General features: G+C 46.0%; 1 protein-coding gene across 6 annotated transcripts; it reads left to right on the plus strand.

The window, feature by feature from the left end:
* Positions 1 to 1,528: 1,528 nt before the first annotated feature.
* Positions 1,529 to 25,885, plus strand: Rab36 (RAB36, member RAS oncogene family). Of its 6 annotated transcripts, XR_011366455.1 has the most exons (12): positions 1,669 to 1,847; positions 3,295 to 3,384; positions 5,276 to 5,367; positions 14,408 to 14,473; positions 15,762 to 15,863; positions 19,063 to 19,127; positions 20,687 to 20,742; positions 21,305 to 21,382; positions 21,592 to 21,682; positions 22,581 to 22,700; positions 23,128 to 23,851; positions 25,771 to 25,885. XR_011366455.1 is itself a non-coding variant. In XM_069994412.1 (11 exons), the coding sequence occupies exons 2-11, from the start codon at positions 3,316 to 3,318 to the stop codon at positions 23,190 to 23,192; spliced, it is 804 nt and encodes a 267-aa protein (XP_069850513.1). In that variant the 5' UTR covers positions 1,529 to 1,636; positions 3,295 to 3,315; the 3' UTR covers positions 23,193 to 25,885. The 6 variants fall into 6 exon arrangements, 5 of the variants coding, with proteins under 5 accessions (XP_069850513.1, XP_069850511.1, XP_069850510.1 ...); XM_069994412.1 differs by lacking the exon at positions 1,669 to 1,847 and adding an exon at positions 1,529 to 1,636 and having other exon boundaries at positions 23,128 to 25,885; XM_069994409.1 differs by having other exon boundaries at positions 1,667 to 1,847; positions 23,348 to 25,885.
* Positions 25,886 to 27,095: the final 1,210 nt, after the last annotated feature.

Genomic DNA, 27,095 nt, shown 5'->3' on the forward strand with positions numbered 1-27,095 from the left:
CCTACCATCCCCCCCTCCCTCCCTTCCCCAAGGTTCTTTTTTTTTAATTGTGATTAAGTGATTACATAATTTCCGGAATTTCACAGTATTGTGGAATAATGATGTTCATTTAAAGTCACAAGTTCATTCTAACTTTCCTGGAGCAAATTGTCTATCACAGTCTGTAACATATAACGGTGTTCACATGTTATATACCATATATGTGATCAGCAGCAGCCCATTTAGTTTTGAAGATGACTGACTTAGGATCTGTGTACCAAGGATCTCATATTTGATGCAATGCTCCTATTGCTGTCCTTCAAAGGAAAATGGTGTGTAAGCACTGGGCTGATTCAGAAAATCTGGATTCCAATTCTAGTTCTAACTCATTTGGCAAATATTTTTGAATGTGTGTGTTTTAGTTTCCTTGGCTGAAAAAGTTCTATTCAGCAGTACAATTCAAGCAACTTTTCAAATCGGGGAATCTTGAACCTCTGATAATCTGTTACATGGTTTTATAAGGACCTCTCCATGCCTACTCTAACCTAACACAACTCATCTTCCAAATAGAAACTAGTTCAGAGGATGAATGAAATCTGTGTGTGCGTGTGTGTGTGTGTGTATGTGTGTATGTGTACCAGTCTTGGGACTTAAAATCAGGGTCTGAGCACCATCACTGAGCCAGGGTAGTGCTCTGCCACTTGACACCTACTTCTGGCTTTTATTTGGTTAATTGGAGATCAGAGTCTCGCAGTTTCCTGAATCAGCTGGCTTTGAATCCTAAACCTCAGATCTCAGTCTCTTGAGTAGCTAAGTTATTTCTTTCTTTCTTTCTTTCTTTCTTTAGTGCTAGTCCCGGGGCTTGAATTCAGGGCCTGGGTGCTGTCTCTGAGCTTTGGGTCTCAAGGCTAGCTAGCACTCTACCACGTGAGCCACAACTCCGCTTCAAGCTTTTTTGGCAGTTAATTGGAGATAAATGCACTTTCTTGCCCGGGCTGGTTTCTTCGAACCGTGATCCTCGGATCTTAGCCTCCTGAGTAGCTAGGATAACAGATGTGAGCCATCAGCACCTGACAGGAGTCAGCTTTTTAAGCGCCCATTAAGCAAGGAAATTAATTTTCTAGTGTGACCGCCAGAAGCCAGACATGTCTTTCAGACAGCATTGGTTCCAAACTACATTGTAAGATCCGTAGATAGCAGACATAAGCCATGTCCGTCTCTTGCTGCGGCAGAGTAAGTACTCAAGCATCAATACCACTGCACGCGCTGTGATTGCCACCACCCTCACAGACCCTGCAGTCCTCAGACCTCGCCCCTTAGACCTCGGGCCTCACCTACTGAACTCCCTGGTCCCGCCCACCGACAAGTATCTAGCTCCGCCCTTGTTGCCATGGTGATCTTCCGCCCTTCACCCGCATCCGGAAGTCTCTGAGCCGGTGGGCGGGACCCGGGGGGGGGAAGGCTATTGTTGCTATGGTGATGGCCTACCGGAACTCTTTCCTCCATCAGTCCCCTCCCCTCCCTCCGCCCCTTCCCCCGACCTCTGGGATTCGTCAGACGCCCGCCAGTCCCGCGTGTCCCTCGTTGCTGTGGTGACTGCTCAGCGGGCGCCGCGGAACTTGAGCCCGGGAGCTCCGAACCTCAGCAGCCACCCTGGGTGAGTCGTTTTTGCTCGCGGTCCGAATCTCCGCCCCTCACCCCATGCCACAAGTTTCAGAGGTTCGGATCGCGAGGATGCCCTCCTCAGGATGTGAATGAGGCCTATGGCCCAGGGCCTGCTCCCTTCTTTGAGGATCTACGCCCCGAGCTGTTCTCCCAGAGCAGGTTCAAATGGAGGACAAACTGACCTTGGTCAGGGCCGCCCTAAGGCAGGTATAGCAAGGGAACTGCACGGGAAAAAGTGATGTTGAATTAACTTGAGCTGGAACCTGGGTGGGATGCGACTTTCTGAAAAAAGGCCTGAAGCCTAAAGTCCCCAGACAACTCAGAGCCTCCATCCTTACTGGCTCCGAGCCAGGGATCCCCTACCCCACTCCTTTTCCGCTACCTGAGCTGTGATCCACAGATGGGAGTTTACCTCGTGGGAGGTAAGTTCACAGAGGTTCAGACACCCGTCAGGAAAAGACCGAGTTTAATGACTCCCATACCATCCTGACCACAGATTGAGAGAGATGTTCTGACTTCCTGTGTCCACATGGCCTCTGGAATCTGGATAGCCTCCAGACATAGATAGATATCCTCTCCTGACATAGAGGGAAGCCTAAAATCTGGTTCTAAAACTAATGAAATATGTCTTTACAGCTTTCCAATTCTTGTGGAACAAAAATAACAACCAAGTTGATAGAATTTAATTGATTTTATTCGTGATTCTATAATCGAGCAAACCCCTATGAAATAAAGTGTTCTGATGAGTAGAGAATAGTTTGTTTTGATTGTGCCAGTAACTAGAGTTTGAACTTGGCCTCACACTTGCTCCACCACTTGAACCATACCCTGAGCTTTTTCTAGTTCTGTTTTGTTTTGACATGAAATCTCATGGACTTTCCTACTCAGGCTGGCTTCAAACTGTGAGACTGGATCTCAGCATACTGAGTAGTTAGGAGTCACTGGTATCCAGTTCACATACTCTCACTTTGTACCCCAGGCTGGCTTCAAACTCCCCATCCTCCTTCCTCAGCCTCCTAAGTGCTGGTTGAACCACTGCACTTGGCCAAGATATTGGTTTTGTAGATAGATGGGTGAAAGCAGAAATTAAGCAAAAAGCAAATAGATGTTTAAAGATTACTTTCGTTATAAAACAGGGGACACTTTTTCTTTTAATTCATGCTGGATCAGATAGACTGGGCTCCCATAATTGTTGTGAATCTCTTGGGTTTGTTTTTTGTATTTATTTATTTTGGTTGGTCATGGGGCTTTAACTCTGGGCTTGGGCACTGTCCCTGGTGGGCTTGGTTGCTGTCCCTGCGCTCTTCAGCTCAAGATGAGCGCTTTACCGCTTGAGCCACAGCGCCACTTCCCGTTTTCTAGTGGTTTTATTGGACATAAGAGTCTCATGGACTTTCCTGCCCAGGCTGGCTTTGAACCGTGATCCTCAGATCTCAGCCTCCTGAGTAGCTAGGATTACAGGCGTGAGCCACTGACGCCTGGCCTTTGATTTTTTTAACTGGTCAGGTTTAGAGTTCAGTTTGGTCATGTAGTACCTAGCGTGCATGCCTTCCTTCTGGGTTGATCTAGTCTGCTGGTCACTAGTGCAGAAGGCTAGTCCAAAAGGATGACCTCTATAACTTCTATTGAACACTTTTTTCCTCTGGTTAGTTCCACAGATCTCTTAGAAGAATGAAGTCCTCTCTGATGCCTCTGGGTCCTCCTGTGAGCCGAGACCGTGTTATCACCAACTTTCCTAAGGTAGTCTCATAAGACCAACCTTTTTAGTCTTCATTGCTCTTGTGACCATGGGCCTTATCGAGCTTTCCCAGTTTACACTCAGGCAGATGAATTCAAGAAATCTGTCTTTTTGAAAAACTGAAAGACTGCACATTGACTTCCTCCAAAGAAAGCTAGTGGTGATAGAGGCAGCAGAAAAATGGTTATAAGTCAGTTAGACAGTACTAGTTGTGATTCCTGATTCATCCATCACTAAACTGTTTGACCATGGGAAATTACTCAATCTCTCAGAGCTGCTGTTACTTACATGAAGATAATGCCGCTTCCATTGGATACCTTGCTTATGGTAAACAGGAACTTCTTGTGGGTGTTCCTTACTATTCTCAGTGTAGGACTCCAGAGGCTAAAAGTGGCTCAGTGATAAAGCACTTGTCTTGCATACACAGATCCTGGGTTCTATCTCCAGTGTGCACATCTACACACACACACACATGAAAACAATGAAACTGTGCAATATGGTTGAGTGAACCTGTAATTCCAACACTCAGGAGACTGAGGAAGAGGGGTCTCAACTTTGAAACTTTATCTCAAACAACAAAAGTCAGCATTCCCAGTTTCTTGTCATCAAATCCAGGGCTTTCTCATTTGCAATTCTGCCTTCAGCTTCTGTTGAAATCTCACATCTGTATTACAATCTACTGTTAGTTGTAGCAGTCCATCTTCTGTGGTTACCTTGGGACAGCCAATGGCCTTCTAAATCTTTGGATTCTGTGCCTAGGCTAGTAATCAGGAAAGAAGTGGCTGGAAGCTCTGGATATTTTGTGTCTGAAGCGATTTCTTCTTCCCCTATCTCCCTGTTCCTTTACACACTGGAAGCCTCAGACATTGGACGGTTCCTCTGGGTTTTCCATTTTGAAGTTGGGTTGTTTTTCCCCTCTGGGTCTTGCCAATGGAAACCAGGGACAATGGAGATAGACATTTCATCAGTAGAAAGGAAGGGAAGTCTGATTGGCAGGAAATAGTCTAGGTTGCATGGGATGAAGAACCCTGTTTATAGAACAGGACAGCAAGGATCAGAGAGGTAGAGAAGGTTGCTTGACATCACATAGTCCAACATGGTAGAGTTTGGATTTGAACTGGCTGCTTCTGGCTCCAGAGCTCCCAACTCCAGTGAGGCAGCTTGAGACATAAATCCTGTTTTCAGAGAAGGGTAGATTTCCCTATCCCACCCAGAGGTCACCAGGGACTGAAGCTTACTCCCTTCGGTATTCCAGAGCCACACCATTTCAGTAAAACGTGTGTGTGTGTGTGTGTGTGTGTGTGTGTGTGTGTGTGTGTGTGTGTGTGTGTGTGTGTGTGTGTGTGTGTGTGTGTGTCTTTGTCTGTGTCTGTGTCTGTGTGTCTGTGTGTTGGTACTGTGTGTGTATGTGTGTGTGTGTGTGTGTGTCTGTGTGTTGGTACTGGGTCTTGAACTCTAAGCCTGGCACTCTACCACATAAGCCACACCTCCACTTCTGTCCTTTTGCCCAGACTTTCCTGCCCAAGCTAGATTTGTCTGCCAGGCTGGCTTCAAATTCAGATTCTCAAATCTCAGCTTCCTAAGTAGCTAGGATTACCGATGTGAGCCACTGATGCCCAGCTTGCTGAGGACTTCTTAGATTGGACTGGATCCACATAATGCTTCCCAGGATAAGTCCTTCCATTTTCTTGTCTTTGAAATTAGCTCACATTTCTTACCCTTTAGCCTACAATATGACAGAGAATGGAAAAAGCTAATTAGGCTACCTGACCTCAAGGCCTAGGAAGGGGAGGAGGAGAGAAGACTGTGAAGTTGGTCATCCCTTAACGCTTGGCTCAGTTAACAAACTGCACTTCTTCAGGGCATTATGTCTGTCTGTCTGTTTCTTTGTAGTGGTACACACCTGATGCCTGCCTGCAGCTCAAGGAGCACTTCCATGGGCAGGTCAGCACTGCCTGCCAGCGCAGGAACACAGGAACTGTCGGGTAAGCATTGTGGGGACTTAGGTTGTGGGGAAAATGGACAGAAGGAACGAGTACATAAATGAATATGGGAATGAGCCATATATATATATATATGCCAGTACTGGGATTTTAGCTTTTTCTAATCAAGCCTAGTACTCTACTACTTGAATCACAGGTCCACTTCCAGGTTTTTACTGGATTAGTTGGAGATCTGAGGATTGTGGTTTGAAGCTAGCCCAGGCAGAAAAGTCTGTGAGACTCTTACCTCCAGTAAGCTACTCAGAAAAAAAAATGGAAATGGTGCTGTGACTCAAGTGGTAGAACACAAGCCTTGAGCACAGAGAGGCTCAGGGACAGCACCCAGGACCTAAATTCAAGCCCCACGACTGGCAAAAAAAAAAAAAAAAGAGCATCATAGACTTTCCTGAATAGACTGTTTATGAACCACAATCCTCAAATCTCAGCTTCCTAAGTAGCTAAGATTACAGATGTGAGCCCCCAGTGCATGGCTTTCTTTTCTTTTCTTTTTAAAAAATCAGTATACTTTAGTATACTCATCCCCTCTTATCACTATTTTTTACCCACTTCCCTCTGAAAACAATTTCAGCAGATTTCATTGTTCTATTTTCTTTTTCTTTTTTTTTTCTTGTCGTGGGGCTTGAACTCTGGGCCTGGGTGCTGTCCCTCAGCACCCAGTCTCACGGACTTTTCTGCCTGGGCTGGCTTTGAACCACGATCCTTAGATCTCAGCCTCCTGAGTAGCTAGGGTTACAGGCGTGAGCCACCAATATATTTTCATATATTCATGCAAACTATGTCAAACACATTCATCCTCAGTCACCATGCCTTGTTACCCAAAACCCTCCAGCTGATACCCACCCCTCCATCCTATAGAACCTGTTTTGCTTTTCTGTTTAATGTGTATTCATTGTACCAAGGGGTTCAACCAAGATATTTGAGATGTGCACAAGTTTTGCTTTGTTTTGCTCAGATAATCTTCTCTATTGCTTTATCTTTTCCCACCCTCCAAGCCCTTACTGATTAACAGAGTTCACTGAGAATCTTTATGCTATTTTCATACATAGTTGCAGTGTATCTTTTCCCAGCCTCCAAGCCTTTACTGATTAACAGATTTCACTGAGACTCTTTTTTTTTTTTTTTTTTTTTTTTTGGGTCCGGTCGTGGGGCCTGAACTCTGGGCCTGGGCGCTGTCCCTCAGCTCTTCAGCTCAAGGCTAGCGCTCTACCACTTGAGCCATAGCTCCACTTCCGGCTTTTTTCTTTTTGCTTATGTGGTGCTGGGGAATTGAACCCAGGGCCTCAGGCATGCAAGGCAAGCGCTCTACCACTGAGCCACCTTCCCAGCCCTCACTGAGACTCTTTATGCTGTTTTCATACATAGTTGCAGTATATTTCAATTATTCACCCTCTGTCCTCTTTTTTTTTTTTTTCTTGTTGGTTGCAGGGCTTGAACTCTGGGCCTGGGCACTGTCCCTCAGCAATTCAGCTCAAGGCTACTGCTCTACCACTTGAGCCAAAGTGCCAATTCTGCTTTTCTGAGTGGTTTATTGGAGATAAGAGTCTCCCGGACTTTTCCTGCCCAGGCTGGCTTTGAACCTTGATCCTCAGGTCTCAACCTCCTGAGTAGCTAGGATTACAGGCATGAGCCACCAGTGCCTGGCTTACCCTCTGTCATTTTTTATCCCTTTCCCTTTACTCTCATCCTCTTAAATAATTACATAGTTAAATTCATGTTCTGTGTATATAGATATATACATATTCATATTATATATAACTTTATGTGTATCAGTATATATACATATGTATATATATATAGACATTAAATGTATGTTTTTATACATTATATGCATATAGTGTCTATATACATATAGACATTAAAGTGTTTATCTTTTAGGTCTAGCTTCCACATATGAATGAAAAAATATAATATTTTGGGGTTTTTTTAATTGGCTTGTCTCAATATGTCCTCCAGTTTCACCCATTGTTGTGCAAATTACATGATTTCACTTTTCTTTAAGACTATATAATATTCTTTATTGTTGTTTGGTATCTCAGCTGATTGTGCCATTTGGCTATTGTGAACAATGCTACAATAAACATAGGTATATAGATGTCTTTTTGATATATTGATTTACACTCCTTTGGATATATGCCAAATATTGTATAGAGTAGGTCTAGTTTGGTTCTTTTGACCATATTGATTTCCATAGTGGTTTCATTAGTTTGCAGCGCATGAGGGTTTCTCTTTTTTATTTTTATTTTTTTTTGTTGGTTGTGGGGCTTGAACTCTGGGCCTGGGTACCGTCCTTGAGCTCTTCAGCTCAAGATAAGCACTTACCACTTGAGCCACAGCACCACTTCCGGTTTTCTGGTGGTTAATTTGAGATAAGAGTCTCACAAACTTTCCTGCCTAGGCTGCTTTGAACCATTATCCTTAGATCTCAGCCTCCTGAGTAGCTAGGATTACAGGCGTGAGTTCACGGCACCCAGCTTAAAGGTTTCCTTTTCCTTGTATTCTCACCAGCAATTGTTACCCTTTTTCTTGATGAATACCATTCTTACTGGAGTGAGGTGGGATCCTAGTGTAGTTTATAGCTATGGATATTGAAAATTTTTTCATGTACCTATTAGCCATTTGCATCTCTTCTTCTGAGGAACTACCTGTTCAGTTTGCCTGTGTATTTATGAATTAGTTTATTTTTTTTCTTTTGCAAGTTTTGATATTGATCCTTTGTTGACTAGCTGGAAAAGGTTTTTTTTTTTTTTCTCATTCCATGGGTTGTTTTTTTTGTTCTAGTAATTATTTCAGTTTCCTGCAAGGTGAGAAACAGTTTGGGGAAGCACCATTTGTTGAAGAAACTCTTTTCTTCAGTGTGTGATTTTGAATACTTTGTCAAAAATTGGTTGACTGAGTCTTCTTTTGTGTTCTATGGTCTTCTGCTCTGTTTTTGTGTCAGTACCAAGCTGTTTTGTTACATAGCCCTGTAGTATGATTTGAAGTCTACTAATACTTTCAGCAGCACTCTTTTTATTTAGAATTGCTTTTGCTCTTTGGGGTCTTTTATACTTCCATATGAATTTGGAGATTGACTTTTCTATTTGTGTGAAGAATAGCATTGAGACTTTCATGAGTATTGCATAGAATCTAGATTTTATTGCAGTGGTATTGAATCTAGATTGCTTTTGGCAGTAGAGCCATTTTCAAAATATTAATTTCTCTACCTATGACATGGAAGGCCTTTCCATTTTGTTTTATGGATCCGTTTGAGGAATATTGGTGGTGTTCTTTAAAGGTGTGATAGAATTGTGCAGTGAATCTATCAGGTTCTGGATTTTCTTTGGCACTTCTTATTGTTTCAGTCTCATTGCTTGTTGTAAATCTGTTTAAGTGGCTTATATATCCTTTTGGTGTAATTTTAGTAGGTCAACTGTTAATTGAACATAAGAGTTTCATGGACTTTCCTTCCCAAGTTAGCTTCAAGCCACAATCCTCAGATCTTAGCCTCCTGACTAGCTAGGGCCTGAGCCACCAGTGCCTGGGTCCTGTGCTATTATTTTATTGAGTAGGTTCTCAATGCCTTTAGTTTATATTTCTTTATTCTATAACATTGATTCCTAGGCTTGATATTTTGATGGTGTATGAGAGGTCTTATATCTTAAGGTGTTTTTTTTTTCAATATTTCTTTGATCTAGTTCCTTTTCTTCAATGCCTGATATCCTGTTCAACTTGTTCTGTTAGGTAGGCTTTCAATTTAGTTTTTTATTTGGGTATTGAGCTCTTCATTTCCTTTTCAAAATTTGTTTCTTTATTGAATTCCTCTTTTATAACCTACATTGTCTTGTTTATGTCATTCAGTTGTTTGTATTCTCTTTGAATTTACTTAGATGTTTAAATATCACCTTGTTTATTTCATTGACTATTTTTGAGCTCATTGTTTGGACTTTCTTCCTCTCATTATCATTTAAGTCCTTTATTGCAGAATTGTTGGCCTTTGAGGGAGACATTTTCCTTGTTTATTCATGAATTTAGTGATTCTTCTCTGGAACACGTGCGTCTAGGATCTAGTTTTAGTGTAGAGTTTAATCTCCTGTGCCCTTTTAGTTAGTTATTTCTAATTAGTTACTTAATACTGGGTAGTGACTGGATTGTGGTATATTTTTGTGTTCCTAGGTTGGAGAAGTGTAGTTCAGTGATCAAATAAATCACTTACAATGCTCAAGGCACTGTCTGTGAAACTCTTCTCCAGTCAGGATGAGGAAGCTTGATTACAAAAGCTATTATAGTTAATAAACAACCTTGTGTTTGTGGCAATCTGGAGTGAAGAATAGTCCCCAGTATCTTTAGATGAACATAGAAGCAAAGATGTATTATGCTCTTACATTGGAGTCAATTTCCCATGTCATAATCAAAGGGAAGGTAACGCTTAGATCTCCTCACTTTTTCTATGGCTGGGGTTGTTTCTCTGCTAGTTTCTTTGTGCTTCTTGGTTCTCTTCCCCTCTTTTTCCAGAATCTAGTCTCTTGTGTTAACACCAAGTTCTCTCTCTCTCTCTCTCTCTCTCTCTCTCTCTCTCTCTCTCTCTCTCTCTCTCTCTCTCTCTCTCTCTCTCTCTCTCTCTCTCTCTCTCTCTCTCTCTCTCTCTCTCTCTCTCTCTCTCTCTCTCTCTCTCTCTCTCTCTCTCTCTCTCTCTCTCTGTTGTGGGCCCTGAACTCTGGCTCTGGGCAGTCCCTCAGCTCTTCAGCTCAAGGCTAGTGCTCTACCACTTGAGCCACAGTGCCACTTCTGGCTTATGTGGTACTGAGGAATTGAACCCAGGGCCTTGTGCATGCAAGGCAAGCATTCAAGCATTCTACCACTGAGCCACCTTCCCAGCCCCAAATTCTCTTTTGAGAAGTAAAAATGGCAGCTGCTTCTAATCTGCCAATCTTCCCTGCCTCCTTTATTTTGTTTTTGAGATAGAATCTGGCTAATTTTGCTTGAAATCTTCATGACTTTAACCTCTCAAGTAGCTGGGATCACAGATGTGTGCCACCACACCCAGCTTATTAGGATTTTTTTGTTTTTGCCAATACTGTGGTTTGAGCTCAGGGCCTGGGCACTGTCCCTGAGCTTCTTTTGTTAGCACTCTACCACTTGGGCTCTACCTCTGGCTTTTGGGGTAATTTATTGGAGTTAAGAGTCTCACAAACTTTCCAGCCCAGGCTGACAACTGTGATCCTTAGATCTCAGACTTCTGAGTAGCTAGGATTGTAGTGCCCAGCTATATTAGAATTTTTAATCTGGCCTTATTGACATACCTGTGCCATGTGGAACAAACTCATGAAGATGAATTTTTAGCCTGAGAGCTCAGGTCTGGAACATCTTTCTTCTTCCCATAACCTCTCTTTTCCCTTTGGAAATTCCCCAAAAACTTATCATGGAAATTGCAAGTTTGCTTGTCTGGATTCTTTCCTAGAGCCAACCCACAAAGGTCAGAGATATATGCCTGGTTCCTGCTTCTGCAGTGCTTGGAGGAGATTAATAACATCAGGTGGGCCAGGTTCTGGTGGCTCACACCTGTAACCCTAACTACTCAGGAGGCTGAGATCTAAGGATCATAGTTAAAAGCAAGCCCAGGTAGGAAAGTCTGTGAGACTCTTATCTCCAATTAACCACCAGAGCTTTGGCTCAAAGTGATTGAGTGCTAGCCTTGAGCAAAAGACCTCAGGGACAGTAGCTAGTCCCTGAGCTCAAGCTCCATGACCAACAAAATAAATAAGTAAATGACATCAGGTGAGGGTGGTGTTGCATAGCAAGCACTTCATGTGTATTGCTCCTTGTCCCTGCACAACAACACTGGAGGAAGAACCCAAGGCCAGTTGACCCACAATGACATCCGGGCAATAACTTCACTCCTGCACCTAAATGAGAGGGACACCCAAATAAGGGTAGATACAGCCCCCTGCCCTCTCAGATGCACTGACATGAACTGTGACATAAAAATGCCCTCTTGCAGAGGAAGTATCTGTCTGATATATTCCCAGGTCACTTCAACCATTGAGATCCTGTAAGACAGTACTTTAAGAATTTCTAAACAGGCATAGTAGCTCAAGCCTGTAGTCCTAGATTTTTGGGAAGTGGGGAGTGAGGTATTAAAGTTTAAAGCCAGCCAGTCATAAAAGTTTGTGAGACTACATCTCACTCAATGCCTGTATATAGTGGTGCATACCTATTACCCCAGCTACAGGGGAAGCATAATATAATGGCTGAGCATAGTGGCCTGTACCTGTTATCGCCAGTGACACTAGGAAGCACAAGAAGGAGGATCATAGGGGCTGGGAAGGTGGCTCAGTGGTAGAGCGCTTGTCTTGTATGCCAGAGGCCCTGGGTTCGATTCCTCAGCACCACATACGCAAAAAAAGAAAAAAGATGGAAGTGGCGCTGTGGCTCAAGTGGTAGAGTGCTAGCCTTGAGCTGAAGAGCTGAGGGACAGCGCCCAGGCCCAGAGTTCAGGCCCCACGACCGGACCCAAAAACAAAAACAGAAAAGAAGGAGGATCATAGTCCAGGTCAGCCTGAGAATAAAGTGGGACCCTACTTGGAAATAAATAGCACAAAAAGGGGCTAGAAGCATGACTTAGCCTTGAGTTCAATAGGAAGGAAGGAAGGAAGGAAAAATTCTGATCCAGTCACCAATGACTCATGCCTATAATCCTAACTACTTAAGAGGCTAGGGATAGGAGGATCCTAGTTTGAAGCCAGCCTGAGCAGAAAAATCCACAAAACTCAACCTCCTTAGATGGAAGCCTGGACTCAGTGCCTGTAATCCCAGCAATGAAAGGATTCTAGAGTAGATGAACGACAGCTCAGAGATATGCCCTTAGGAGAAGTGAGACCCTATCTCAAAAATAACCAGTGAAAACAGGGCTGGGATGTGGCTCAAGTAGTAGAACACCAGCCTAGTAAACACAAGTTAGGGCTTGTTAGGACTTTTTTTCTCTTTTCTTTTTTTGGGGGGAAGGGAGGAGGATTATTCTTTTTAAAAAATTGTTATAGCTAGTCACCAGAGGCTCATGTCTATAATCATAGCTGCTCAGGCGGCTGAGATCTAAGGAGGATGGCTCAAAGCCAGTCCAGGCAGAAAATCCATGAGACTCATCTCCAATTAACCACCAGAAAACTGGAAGTGGTACTGTGGCTGAAATGATAGAGCACTAGCCTTGAGCAAAATAAAGCTCAGGGACAGCACCCAGGCCCTGAGTTCAAGCCCTATGAACAACAACAACAACAAAAAGTCTATTTCAAACCAGTAGCTGGGCAGAGTGGCCAGAGCCTGTTATTCTAGCTAGTGGTACACAACTGTAATTCTTGCCACTCAGGAGGCTGAGATCTGAGGATTGCAGTTTGAAGCCAACCAAGGCAGGAAAGTCCATGAGACTCATATATCCAATAAACTACTCAGAAAAAGCTGGAAGTGATGCTGTAGCTCAAGTGATAGAGTGCTAGCCTTGAGTACAAAGAGGTTCAGGAACAGTGCCCAGGCCCTGAGTTCAAGCCACAAGACCAGCAAAAAAAAAAAAAAAGTTTTAAAGATGATGTACAGAGAGATTATAGTTTCATAAATCAAGTAAAGAATACATTTCTTTCTGGAAAGTGTCATCTCTTCCCTTGCTGACTCCCAGTTTTTCCCTCCCATCCCCACCCACAAGTTGTTCATTTTCAATAGTGTCTGTACCACTGTTGCATTTGTTTGTCCTTTGTCCCTCCGTTTTTTTTCTTTCTTTCCTTCTTTCCTTCTCTTTCTTTCTTTCCTTCTTTCCTTCTCTTTCTTTCTTTCCTTCTTTCCTTCTCTTTCTTTCTTTCTTTCTTTTCTTTCTTTCTTTCTATCTTCTTTCTTTTTTTTTTTTTTGGCAGTCATGGGGCTTTAACTCTGAGCCTGGGCACTGTCCCTCAGCTCTTCAGCTCAAGGCCAGCACTCTATCACTTGAGCCACAATGCCACTTCCAGTTTTCAGGTGGTTAATTGGAGATAAGAGTTGCTCATATGCTTCTGCCCAGACTGGCTTTGAACCATGAACAATCCTCAGATCTCAGCCTCCTGAGTAGCTAGGGTTACAGGCATGAGCCACTGGTGCCCAGCTTCTTTCTTTTTTTAATGTATGAGCAGTTTGTCGGGTGCTAGTGGCTCACACCTGTAATTTTAGCTACTCAGGAGGCTGAGATCTGTGGTACAAAGCCAGCCCAGGCAGGAACATCCGTGAGACTCTTTATCTCCAATTAACCACCAGAAAACCAGAAGTGGTGCTGTGACTCAAATGTTGGGCGCTGGCCTTGAGCTGAAGAGCTCAGGGACCGAGTCCAGGTCTAGAGTTCAAGCTCCACGACCAACAAAAAAAAAAAAAAAGAAAGAAAGAAAGAAAAAGAAAAAGAAAAAAATGTAAGAGCAGTTTACACCAAAGGACCTCAATCCAATTTGCTGAGGTCTAGTCCAGATGTGCAGATGTTTGTGTGCTGCTCATGGTGCACTGCTTGGCCTGTCCTGATCCAAGTGAACAGATGACAATGGTGTTTTGGGCAGGGAGTACATTCTGGGAAGGAGCTGAGGCACAAAGCCGCAGGGTATATATAGAAGGAAAGTGCAGGGCTGCCTGCTTGCTCCTAATGCCAGTGTCTCCCCAACATGGGCTCTGTGTCTATGCCTTTGGTATAGGGCTCCCACCATCTTGGATGTATCTCTTTGCTTCCACAGCCCAACCTGTGCTCTGTTCTCTGCCCCTTAGCCTGTGCCTCAGCCCATCCTCATTTCTAATTCTCAGGATAGTGACTTTGGGCAAGAAGGGTCATGGTTATGATCTGAGAGACAGAAGAGTCTCCAGAACAAATGCAGGTTCTTCCCCCTTCCCTCAGAGGGCCAGAGAAGTGAAGATGGAGGGGCTCAGCAGGATGGCCTGTCCTTCATCCAGAATGGCAGGCTGTTACACAGAGCTCAGGGAAGGAAGGGCCTGTATATTGTGAAGACTCTTAAAACCATGCTAAAGGGCAACATGGACATATTTCTCCCAGGCTTAAACTCTCCAAGGTGGTTGTTGTTGGCGATCTCTACGTGGGGAAGACTAGCCTCATCCACAGGTATGTCCTGCCAGCTTCCTCCTCCCTAGTTAGGTCAGCCACAACTCCTAGTATCAGGTTGTCACACATTTACTTGGGAGGCCTAGATAAATTGTCATTGTAGGAAATGTTGTGGTTGCTGGAAACACCAGCCAGATGGGAACAGGACCAGGAATCGGGGAGAAGATGGCATTGACAGCCAGGAATCCTAGGAGGTTGGCACTGATTGACTAGCTCCCTGGGCCCTCAGGCTGGCCCTACATTGCCAACCCTGGGAAATAGAGCCTCAGTTTCTCTGTTTGTCATCTGAGCTTCTGTAGTCTCCTTCCCCACAGCATTCTTGTTGGCTACCCTGTTACTGTGGTTTAGATCAGTGTCCACAAGACTGTGGAAGATGGTAGAATCTTTTAAGATGTGAGGCCTAGTGGGAGGTCTTTAATCATTGAGAGTGTGTCCCTTAAGGCAATATCAGCACCTTTTTTGGTCCCTTTTTCCTTTTGTCATTTGCTTTCTAGCCTTGAAGTAGTTGATTTTGCTCTTCCAGGGACTCCTGTTATTATGTGCTGCCCTGACACAAGCCCAAAGCCACAGGGCTAATCAATGAGAGACTGGAACCTTCAAATCTCTAAGCCCAAATGAAGTTTTTGGTTTGTTTGTTTGTTGTTGGTTGTGGGGCTTGAACTCTGGGCCTGGGCTTGAACTCTGAGCTGAAGAGCTGCTCAAGGAGAGTGCTCTACCACTTGAACCATAGCACCACTTCTGGTTTTCTGAGTAGTTTATTGGAGATAAGAGTCTCCATGGCCTTTCCTACCCGGGCTGGCTTTGAACTGCAGTCCTCAGATCTCAGCCTCCTGAGTAGCTAGGATTACAGGCATGAGTCACTGGCACCTGGCTGAAGTTTTTCTCTGAATAAATTGATTATTATAAATTGACTTTGTAACAGAAAGCTGACTAACACACCTAACCATCCACTGCCTCTGTGGATGCTCCCCTCCCCCCCCCTTTTTTTTTTTTTGCCAGTTCTGGGTCTTGAACTCAGGGCCTGGGCACTGTCCCTTAGCTTCTTTTGAACAAGGCTAGCACTCTCCCATTTGAGCCACAGTACCACTTCCGGCTTTTTCTGTTTATGTGGTACTGAGGAATTGAACCTAGGGCTTCATGCATGCTAGGCAAGCACCCTACCACTAAGCCACATTCCCAGCCCAGACCCTCCTTTCTTTATAGAGTCTCTTTGGTAGACTTTATTTGCCTGTAGACTATGCCCACTTTTGTAAAGTTACTTCTCTGATGACTTCCTCAACTCCTACAGGTTCTGCAAGAATGTTTTTGACCGTGACTACAAGGCCACTATTGGAGTAGACTTTGAAATTGAGCGTTTTGAGATTGCTGGGATTCCCTACAGCCTGCAGATGTAAGTCACCACTGTGTGCTTTTCATTTTCACATAGCTTGTGGGTGGACTTCCTAGAGACACCTGGGAAAGGGCTTGGTCAGCTCCTCCATTGTTTTGCACCATGGTGCCTAGCAAGGGCCCATCTAGACAAGCAGAGCCTGGGATGGTTTGAGAAATCAGGCTTCATGACTCCCCAAGATCCTGACACTCCCTTACTTGTTTTGTGTTTGTCTTGGATCTGAGGAAAGACAGTCATAGGCTGACCTTCCCATTTACCTGCCCTGATGACGTCCTGATCTTGCTAAAGCTCAGGTCCCCTCCCTGGGCTCTGGTTTGTTCCTCCCAAACTGGATCCACAGGGAACTCCCATGACTGCAGAGAAGATAGGGTGGCCTCTGGCAAATCTCTCCTGACCTCTGAGCCCATCCCCACCTGTAAAATGGGCCTGAAGTCAGACCTTTCTCTGAGTCTTTCTCAGGCGATGGGAGACGTTCATCTTTCCCTCAATAAGGAAAGTAACTACTGCTTCTTCTTCTTGTCAGTTGTGGGGCTTGAACTCAGGACCTGGGCACTATCCCTGAGCTTTTTCACTTAAAGCTAGTGTTCTGTCTACCACTTTGAGCCACAGCGCCAATTCAGATTGGTTAATTGGAGATGAGTCTCACAGGCTCCCCTGCCTGAGCTGGCTTTGAACCATGATTCTCAGATCTCAGCCTCCTGAGTAGCTAGGATTACAGGTGTGAGCCACTAGTGCCAACTTAGAAAGTAACTTCTAATCCCGCCAGCCACTTTTGTTTTCACCACTATCTTCACTACTATAGCCATGCCTCTGCCTCTTAATACCCACTGGCTTAGCCCTCTTCCCTTCCAGAAAGCCCAAGGTTTCCCTAGGGCTCACCTTTTCTCACCTCAGCCAAAGTGCCAGGTGTTTGGCCCTTTCCTCCCCCTTCCCTCTGCCACCTACAGAGTGCTTCTGAGCTATGCAGGTTCCAGCTGCAAGCACATGCTCTCCTGCATGGCCCCTCTTCCATCTCTGTGCTTCCACTTGGCAATAACTGTCCATTCTTTCCTGCATTCTCTGGGCCTCTGCTCTCACCCACAGCCCCTTTCTTCTGCCCTGGGTTCACCCTCTATCTTCCTTTCCCTACCTGAGCCTGAAGATCCTTTTGGTGTCTGCTCCCAAGTCTGCCCAGACAGTGCCCCAGTGCAGTTTTGGAGCTAGATGATATCATTTTGTCCCATAGTAAACAGTCAGTCTAGAGCAAAAGACATGGTGTTTGGCAGAGCTGTGGCACTGAAGGGGTTGGAAGACTGAGAACAGCAAAGAGCCAGTGGAGGAAGCCAGATGCAGCCCTGCAGAGATGGCTGGTGGCTGGTTTCTCCTGTGGCTAAAGGCTATATCTAATTAGAGGACCCAGGGAAAAGCAGAGAACTGTTCTGCTGTAGCCTGTCAGTGTTTTATGTTGAGATGGGGCCACCCTGGCCCCATCTCCAGACACGCCCACACAGTCTCCTTAAGGGATGAAAGAAAGCTGGGAATGTAGCTTAGTAATAGAGTGCTTGCTGGGTTCTATTCCTCAGTACCACATAAACAGAAAAAGCCAGAAGTGGTGCTGTGGCTAGTGGTAGAGCACTAGCCTTGAGCAGAACAAGCTCAAAGACAGTGCCTAGACCCTGACAAAAATAAAAATAAAAAAGAGAGATGAAAGAAAATATGAGGGGCTGGGAAAGTGGCTCAGTGGTAGAGTGCTTGCCTTGCATGCCTGAGGCCCTGGGTTCGATTCCCCAGCACCACATAAGCAAAAAGAAAAAAGCTGGAAGTGGCGCTATGGCTCAAGTGGTAGAGCGCTAGCCTTGAGCTGAAGAGCTGAGGGACAGCGCCCAGGCCCAGAGTTCAGGCCCCACGACCGGACAAAAAAAAAAAAAAAGAAAATATGAGTGTATTATTGAAGGAATGTAGCCAAAGACTGCATCATACTGGATCACTAAAATTAAAAAACAAAAAACAAAAACCTTCAGACCATTGATAACTTGATTTGTCTTCTTATCAGTTTTACTGAGAAAAGTTAAATTATGATCCATTGACTTTAACTGGGGATGAAATGTGGAATGGATTTTAGGCTCATCTCTGCATATTGACCACTTGGCTGTCCTAAGTCAACAGAAGAACATCACTGGGCACTGGTGGCTCAATGCCTGTAATTCTAGCTACTCAGGAGGCTGACATCTGAGGATCACGGTTCAAAGCCAACCCAAGCAGGGAAGTCTATGAGACTCTTATCTCTAATTAAACACCAGAAAACTGGAAGTGGCACTATGGCTTAGGTGGTAGAGTACTAGCTTTAAACAAAACAGCTCAGGGACAGTGCCCAGGCCCAGAGTTTAAGCCCCATCACTGACTTAAAAAAAAAAGAATATCCATCCTAATCCACTTATCCATCTTCTTCTCTTTGATACCATGCCCATCACAGACAGAAAGGCCTAAGTTGCAATTCCATTCATCTGGGCAGCTGCCTTTCCCATAGGCACTGTGACTCCAATAGAGAATCCTCTTGAAGTACCTATGAGGGATTAGCTAGCTGGGAACAGATAGAATTGACTCATACAGTTACCTTTTTTAATGCTGGTCCTAGGGCCTGAGCTTGGGACATGGGCTCTGATCCTGAGCCTTTCTGCTCAAGGTTAGCACTCTACCGTTTGAGCCACAGCTTTACTTCCATCTTTTTGGTGGATAATTGGAGGTAAGAGTCTCATGGACTTGGCTAGCTTTGAACTGCAGTCCTCATATCTCAGCCTCCTGAATAGCTATGATTGCAGGCATGAGCCACCAGCACCTGGTTCACACAGGCCCTTTTGTGTGTGTGTCTGTGTGCCCATACACTGTGTGCCAGTACTTGGACTTGAACTCAGTGCTTGGTCACTATCCCTTAGCTTTTATGCTCAAGGCTGGTGCTCTACCAATTGAGCCACAGCTCCACTTCTAGTTTTTTATAGTTCGTTAGATATTGGTATCTCTTTTCTGCCTGGACTGGCTTCAAACCTTAATCCTCAGATCTCAGCCTCCTGAGTAGCTAGGCTTATAGATGTGAGCCACCTATGCATAGCCCATGTGAGGCTAGTACAGTTGTACAGGTCCTTAAATTTGTCTCCCATGATCTCAGTAGCCTCCCTGCTTAACCTGCCTCTACCATTTTCCTTCCTCTGTCTTTACCTTGCAGCTGGGACACAGCTGGGCAGGAGAAATTCAAGTGCATTGCATCTGCCTACTACCGCGGTGCCCAGGGTAAGCAGCCAATGATGGTGGGGCCTTCACATGCAGCATGAGGCTCTCTGCTGGAATCAGTAATAAGAAGCACCATTTGCTGTTCTCCAGGACCCAATAAGGAAATTCCAGTCAGTGCTGGGAGATAGTGGGGGAAGCTGCCTTCAAGCTAGGGCCCTGTTGGGCTTTGGAAGTCACACCTCAGGGAACGTGTGGTGGCAGGTGCTGGCTGCTGGTATCAGCCTGTTTTCAGCTCAGAAGGATGCTCAGAGAGGGTTGTTTACCAGGGGTTCTAGAAAAGAGGGGAGGAGAGAAAAGGCTTTACCTGACCTAGCAGTGGAGTTAGGAGATTAATCCAGAGATGAAGGAAGGATGAATCCTGCAGGATTGGCAGATCTCAAGTGAGGAACCAGCAGGGCTCAGTGCCTACTGCTAACATGGCCAAGTATAGCCTGGCACTGGGGAGGGCTTACAGTCAGCAGAGGAAGCAGCATAAGCTCTCCATACCAACCCTAGGAAGACAGAAAGGAATTCAAGAAGGACTCCAAATCAGGTATAAGAATCACAACATTTTCAGGTTTGAAAGAAGAAAAACCAGGAAACCATAGCATCTCAGCTAAGCCCTGGGTTGGAGGTCCAGCTCAGCCATGTCCACTATGGCCTTTTTTTTTTTTTTTTGCCAGGCCTGGGCACTATCCCTGGGCTTCTTTTGCTCAAGGCTAGCACTCTGCCCCTTGAGCCACAGTGCCTCTTCCAGCTTTTTCTGTTTATGTGGTACTGAGAAATAGAACCCAGGGCTTCATGCATGCTAAGCAAGCACTGTACCACTAAGCCACATTCTCAGCCCACTATGGCCTTTTGAAACCTTCCAGCCCCTCTAGGCCTCTCTCTTCCTGAAGGGATGCTTCCTTCCTGGGGCTAGTGGTGTGAAGTACTTTCACATCTCGGCAAACAACAGCTGGGCTGCCATCATGAGCATGCTCAGGATCCTCCCTCTCTCTACAGGCCTCTAGAGAGCAGGGGCTCCCCATTAGCTCCCCAGAAATTTGAGTTCTCTGAAGCTGGTTGTTACTGTCCTCATCACAGTCTTAACTGCTACTAGTCCTAGTTCCTAGGACTACTAGCTTTTCAAAACAGCTGTCCCTGCTTACCTTCATAGTAATTCTGAGAACCAGAGGTATCCTTCTCACCATTTTATCGTTTCCTCACCAGATGGAGAAGCTGAGGTGCTTAAAAGTGAAGGCCTTCACCTAAACTTCCTTTGTCCAAAGTGGAAGAAATTCTCTTTGGCAAAACTCATATGGGCTCATGTGCTCACTATCTACCTTGTCCTGCCTCTCTAGATTTCACCCTGGGGCTCAGTACAGGAAGGAGAGACTAGTGGAAGGACAGGTCTCAGACGATAGCCACAGAATTTTTGTTCCCCGGCCTCCACCAAGAGGTCCAGGGGTGAGTGCCTTGGGGCTGCCCCAGAGATTCCCCATAGTCTGGAAAGGTGAAAGGTGCTGGAAGGGAGCCTTCTTTGTCATTGTTGGCCCTGCTGGTTGTGATTGGCTGTTGGCATTTCCTCCCATGTCCAGTGATCATCACAGCCTTTGACCTCACGGATGTGCAGACTCTGGAACATACCAGGCAAGTAACCCAGGCTCTGCAACCTCTGCAGGGTCCCCCAGGTTCCAGAAGCTTCCTGGAAGGACTCTCCAAACTTAGGCTCCTAAACTGGCCCTTTGACCATAGATTTCAGTGACTGGTTCTCACTTGTGAGAACCAGTTTTCCACACACTGATCACTAACTGTCTTACTACCCTCTGACCTAAGACTTGTCCCTGACTGCTGCTCAGGTACTCATGAGCCAAAGTACCAACAACACTTGCTTTACTAGGCTGTTGGCATCATGATATAAATCCAAAGCAATTTTTAATGAAGAGGCCTCATATACTCACTTTGCCCTGAACCCTGATAACCCTGAGTAGGGTTCACAGCTAAGAACTGGTTCTTGATCACCACTGATCGGTGCCTTTTATCTCCCCCAAAGTCCATGAGACCCTATTGGCTACAGATTCTCCTGAGCCAGTGTGGACAGTGCTCCCAGCCTTGTGGCAGAATTGAGTCTGCCCCCAGATCCCTAGTCTTCCTTGGGCCTCCCTGGGAGAGGAAGGTGACATCTCTCAGCCTGTCATTCTGTGCATTCCAGGCAGTGGCTAGCTGATGCCTTGAGGGAAAATGAGGCGGGTTCCTGCTTTATCTTCCTTGTGGGAACCAAGAAGGATCTTTTGGTGAGCAGATTGAAGCTGGAGGCCTAGGTGGCTCTTGGGAAAATGCCTGTGATTTCGTCTTAAGTTGGAGGTGTGGAGGTGGTACTTATGGGCCATGGGCCTTAAAGTAGAAAGAAGGGAGAAGTCGAGTTCTTCTGCCAGGGGCCTTCTCCCAGAGATCTCCCCTCAGAAAGCCTCGAACATGAGGCAATGAGGGCTACTTCTCCCAGTCAGGGGCAGCATGTGAGCAGGCTGAAGCGGAAGCTGTCCACCTGGCCAATGAGATGCAGGCTGAGTACTGGTCAGTGTCAGCCAAGACAGGTGAGTTGGGGCCAGAGGATGTCCTAGAGCCAGTCCTGATGTGACTACCATGATACAGAAATTCTTGTGTACCCATCTGCAGCTTTGGTCTTGTTGGCATGACAGCCTAGCTGTGCTGGTGGTGACTGGCAGTGCCTTCTGTTGCCTGAGAGGCATCTTCCCTCCAGAGTTCTAATCCAGGGACAGAAAGAATTGTAACCCTTTCCATTCCTTGCCAGACCACCATGTTCTCTAGCACCCCTACAACCACCTTGGGTCACCCAATATCTTCAAGCCTCTGTCTCCTGCTGTGGGAAATAGTGACTGGCTGATATCCTGAGGGCATCTTTCCTGTCCTGTGAGGACCCATCCTCCTTTATCACAGTAACAGAAAGTTCACTGAGATCTTACTATAGGTCAACAAGACTGCCCCATGCAGTAGGATAGGTTTTAGTAGCCCAAGGGCCTTGTTCACATTGGGTGCTAGAACTCTGCTTCTTCCCTGATAGGCAGCTGCCTCTACCTGATGGAAGATAGACAGATGTCAGTCTTCGGCACATGGGATGTTCTAGTAGAACAGAGCTTGAAGTTCTGGGCTTCACTGTCCTCAGTCTGTCTTGAGCTCTACCTGTCCTAGCATCCAGCTCATAGGAAGTGTTACTTAGCAACTGATTGGAAGAGTAGATGCTAGGAACTGAAAGCTTGGATTTGAGGGAATAAATGGGTGAAATCAGGAGAGAAGCCAGGGTGGAGGTCTCTGACCACATGGATGTGTAGGGCTGTACCCTTCTGTGGTCACTGTTACTGCCAGAGATGTTCTAGAAGGGGCTATAGCCAACCTGTGGGTGGACTGGCCTGGCTCCTGCACCCACATGCATCTAGGGAAAGCAAGAGTCACAGCTATCTCATGGGTCCCCAGGAGAGAACGTGAAGGCATTCTTCAGCCGTGTTGCTGCCCTGGCATTTGAGCAGTCAGTTCTGCAGGACCTGGAGAAGAGGCACAGCACCCGGCCTCAGGTCGGCGACGGAGACCTCATTCGTGCGTATAGGCCTTGCTGATGAGTCTAGGACACAGCCTGGAGGCCAGAAGCCATACCTACCATTCCCTTCACCCAAGACCCTGCCATTCCTTTACCTTGTTCTCTTTGACTCCTAATCTCTGAGCAGCCACCTGGCCTCAGGCTTAGAGCCTCTTCACCCCACCTGCGAGGCCCTCCTTGGCCCAGGCCAGGCATCCTGAGCTCTGTGGATAGGTTCCGGCTTTGGCTCTCCCAGTCCATTCTGTTGCCCACTCAGTTCCACTACCTGGAATGCCCCACCCAGGCCTTTTGCCCTATGCCAAGTCCTCTAGACTATGAAGAGCGGGTCTACAGATCAGGCTCAGGGGATCAACTACCTGGGTAGATATCCCCTATCCAAGGTCAGCTGCTGGATGCTGGATTCATGTTCTTTTCCTCTCCTTACAGGAATGGAGGGAAGTATATTAGAGACCCAGGACAGCAAGAAGTCCCCCACCTTGAGCTGCTGTTAGCTGGGCCCAGTGTCAGAGGCATCCACTTTCTGCATGGGCAGTGGCTTCTGTGACTTTTGGAGGGGTGACATGGAGTCTAAATTCTGCGGTGTTCCTGTCCTCAAACTGTGGTGGGTCTGTCAGGTGGCCTGAGCTCATCCATTTCTCTTTAACAGGCTGGGAGCCATTGACTGCTGAGTGTTCTGCACTGCCTGGCTACTGGGGCACTTCAATGATCTGAGAGACCAGTCCTACCTGCAGGAACAGCAGACGGTCACCGGAGTCTCTCAAGGCCTCGGTTCTGCACTAAGAATACCACAGTGCTGACCCCACGTCCCTCACTCATGGCCCACATTGGTAGTCAATCATGGTGCTGTGTCCTGGAGATCTAGATAGGGCCTCAGAACTGTTTCCCTTGCAATGTTCCAGGAACCAGGACTTTGTCTGAACTGAAAGGAACCCACCGCTGTCCCACTTGGGAGTTTTCTATGATCAATATAATTTGAAGTTCTGGGTCTCACTGTTCACTCGCTGGCCCTCTACCACAGACTCTTAGGACCCTGGTAGCCCTGTTGCTTTCAAGGGCAATGGACAAAAAAGAAGGTCTCTCAGGTCCATCTAACTGATCTCCATTCCCATTACCTCTGAGATCCCTGTGACTGTGCCCTCCAGGACAGTGGGTAAGGACAGCAGAATGAGCCTCTGGCTCACCTGGAGGATAGATTTCTTTTACCTTGCTGGGAGATGAAGATTGTATAGTAACTCACTCAACCTCCTTTGAGCTTGACATTGCCCTGCTTTGTCATCTATGCCATGCCCACTGCTCCTTCCATTCCTCTCTCCACTAGCCTGCATAACTCTCAGGACTACACATCTTTGAAAAACTTCAGAGTATCTAGCACATTCCTTGGTTCATTACTTCCTCCAGTACAACCCAGGGCAGGCAGCACTGCCAGCCCTGCTCTCTGCCTAGAGGATCTGCCCTCCGCACGCCCCTGTGTCGCTCCTCCTCAGGGTCTGCTCTGACTTCATTGCTATACCCTCTTTCTGCCATTGGCAAGTGAGTGCATCCTGTGTCCCTGTCTACTTCTTGTTGATGATGAGAATTTGGGGACTGGTGTGCCGATATGCACCCTTCTCCTAGTACCTAGCACATCACATCCAAGTGATTGCCAAATATCAGGAACACTGGCATGTTTCCCTGCCCAGTATCCTTTGGCTGAAATTGTAAACATATAACATATATATGCATATATATTTATATATATGAGTGTATGTATGAAATGCCTTTTTATAGAAACCACTTTTTAATTTTTATTGTTATTTTAAAGGTGACATACAGAGGAGTTGTGCATTTCTTTTTTTTTTTTCCTTTGGTCCGGTCATGGGGCCTGAACTCTGGGCCTGGGCGCTGTCCCTCAGCTCTTCAGCTCAAGGCTAGCGCTCTACCACTTGAGCTACAGCACCACTTCCGGCTTTTTTCTTTTTGCTTATGTGGTGCTAAGGAATCGAACCCAGGGCCTCATGCATGCAAGGCAAGCACTCTACCACTGAGCTACCTTCCCAGCCCCTGTGCATTTCTTTTATGACAATGTTCCTCTTTACCTCACAGACTCACTTAAAGGAATTACATGCTTAGTGAAAAATACAAGGTAATACCAAAGCTAATAAAATGTGAAATGGAAGTTCCCCCCATGTTAATCACGCCTCCCAAAGTAAGCATGCATGGCTAACAGTTGGTTTGATGCCTCTGCGTTATGCTTCTGCATGCACACCACCATGGTGATTGGCTTGTGTCTCTAGAGTGACCTTGTGCTGTGCACACTGCCTGGCAGGCTGTCTTCCTGATGGCTACCTCCGGTCCCTCTCATACACTGAGCTTACTTTTCCTTGGTGTGGATGAACCATCCTTTATATTACCTGGCCTATACATGTGTCATCTAGTTTGATTGGCTAGTTATCAGTTTGAGCTCAAGGTCTCCTGCTTTCTAGACAAGCATTCTTCTACTAGATCCATGGCCTCTGTCCTTGCTTTGAGTTCTTTTTTTTCCTCAGTAGAGGCTCCTGCTTTTGTGTGGTATGGGGCTTAAACCAACATCTTCCTGCCTCTACTTGAGTAGCTGAGATTACAGGCATGGTGCTTCAGTGGCCATCCTTGTACTAGAGCTTTGAACACTCAAGATTCCCAGACAGAGTCTTGCTGGGCTCTTTGCTTTATTTTCTTGTTTTGTTGTTACTGTGTGTGTGCCAGTACTGGGACTTGAACTCGGGACCTGGGCACTGTCCCTTAGCTTTGTCATTCAAGGCTCTACCACTTGAGCCACAGCTTTTTGGTGGTTGTGTGTCAGACTTGTCTTCTTGGTTTGCCTTTGAACCTTGGTCCTCGAACCTCAGCCTCCTAAGTAGCTAGGTTTACAGGAATGAGCCAGTGGTGCCCAGCTTTGGTTCTTTTTTGTGGTTGTGGCCTATTCCACTAGACCACACTGGAGATCTGTTAATGGAGGTGCTTAGGTTGGCAGGTTATAGCAGAAAGTGTCACAAGGTGGGAGTAGCCAGCCATGGCTACTTTCCTCCACCTACCCTTTCCTTTGGTTTTCAGGCCCCAGGAGGATGGGTCATCCTGTTATCACCAGATCCTGAGTTAGAAGGGCACTGTTTCATGTACACCTACACCTCTGTAAAAGGTTCTTTATTAAACTACTTATGTTGCCCACTGTGGTGTGCCAGCTGCTTCCTCTAGGAACTAGCTCACTATCTCTAGTTTCAAAATCTGGCCAGTAGGAACTAGCTCACTATCTCTAGTTTCAAAATCTGGCCAGAAGCATGAAGACTAAGCTCACCATTGAAAATAAAAGGAAGAGACTCCATTTCCCTGTTGGCTAACATGGTGTTGTCTTAGAGTGTTAATGCTGCTTCACCTCAGTATCTAACGCCAGGTAAGTTATAAACAGAGATGTTCATTTGGTATAGAATGATCACATTCCTAGTTTACTGGTTCCATCTCAGAGTTTTGTTTTTTTATCTTTGGTTTTGGGGTTTTTGTTTGTTTGTTTTTGTCGGTCGTGGGTCTTGAACTCTGGGCCTGGGTGCCGTCCCTCAGCTCTTCAGCTCAAGGCCAACGCTCTACCCCTTGAGCCACAGTACCACTTCCAGCTTTTTCTGCTTTTGTGGTGCTGAGGAATCGAACCCAGGGCCTCGTGCATGCAAGGCAAGTACTGTACCACTGAGCCACCTTCCCAGACCTGTTTTTTGTTTTTTTTATCTTTTGTTTATTTGTTTGGTGCCCATCCTTGGGCTTGAATTCAGGCCCTGAGCTTTATCTGCTGAAGGCTAGCACTCTACCACTTGAGCCACTGCTCCACTTCTGGCTTGTTGAGTGGTTAATTAGAGATGAGTCTCACAGACTTTCCTGCCCACACACTTTAAAGTGCAATCCTCGAATCTCAGCCTCTGAGTAGCTAGGATTACAAGCCACCAGTGCCCAGCTTCTTTCCCAACTTTCTGTCCATCTCTCCATCTGTGTCCTCTCCTAGAGACATCTTCCTGTCCCTAATAGCTTAGGAGGTAGAGGTCTGAAAAGATGGAATATTTGAATACCTTCTTCATACTCCCGGTCTTACTCCTACCTCTGTCCTACCCTGGCTTGGGTCTGGTCCCAGTAAGATTCATATTCCAGATGGCTTTACCATGGGTGGTCGGGGAGGGTTCTGCATTCCTTAGATATGTCCATTTAGATGGTCTCAGTGCCCTGCTGCCCAGAGATGTGACTGCATGGCTCAACCATACCCAGCCATCCTCAGATCCCCAAGTGGAGCCCTTTCCTATCACAGCCTCCTTCCCATCACCCATGGTGTTGAGAAGTCTCCTCCCAGCCCAGCAACCACTGTGACCAGGGTGACCAGGCTCTTAGTTCCAGCCTCACTC

The sequence above is a fragment of the Dipodomys merriami genome, unplaced genomic scaffold (assembly GCF_024711535.1).
Source record: "Dipodomys merriami isolate MVZ:Mamm:240054 unplaced genomic scaffold, mDipMer1.0.p SCAF_45, whole genome shotgun sequence".
NCBI classification, from domain to species: domain Eukaryota; kingdom Metazoa; phylum Chordata; class Mammalia; order Rodentia; family Heteromyidae; genus Dipodomys; species Dipodomys merriami.

Coding starts and splice junctions, on each gene's coding strand:
- Rab36 (XM_069994409.1), top strand. CDS start 1,734: ATGAGGCCTATGGCCCAGGGCCTGCTCCCTTCTTTGAGGATCTACGCC. Junction 19,128..20,686: donor CTACTACCGCGGTGCCCAGG/GTAAGCAGCCAA, acceptor TCCCATGTCCAG/TGATCATCACAGCCTTTGAC. Junction 21,683..22,580: donor GTCAGTGTCAGCCAAGACAG/GTGAGTTGGGGC, acceptor ATGGGTCCCCAG/GAGAGAACGTGAAGGCATTC.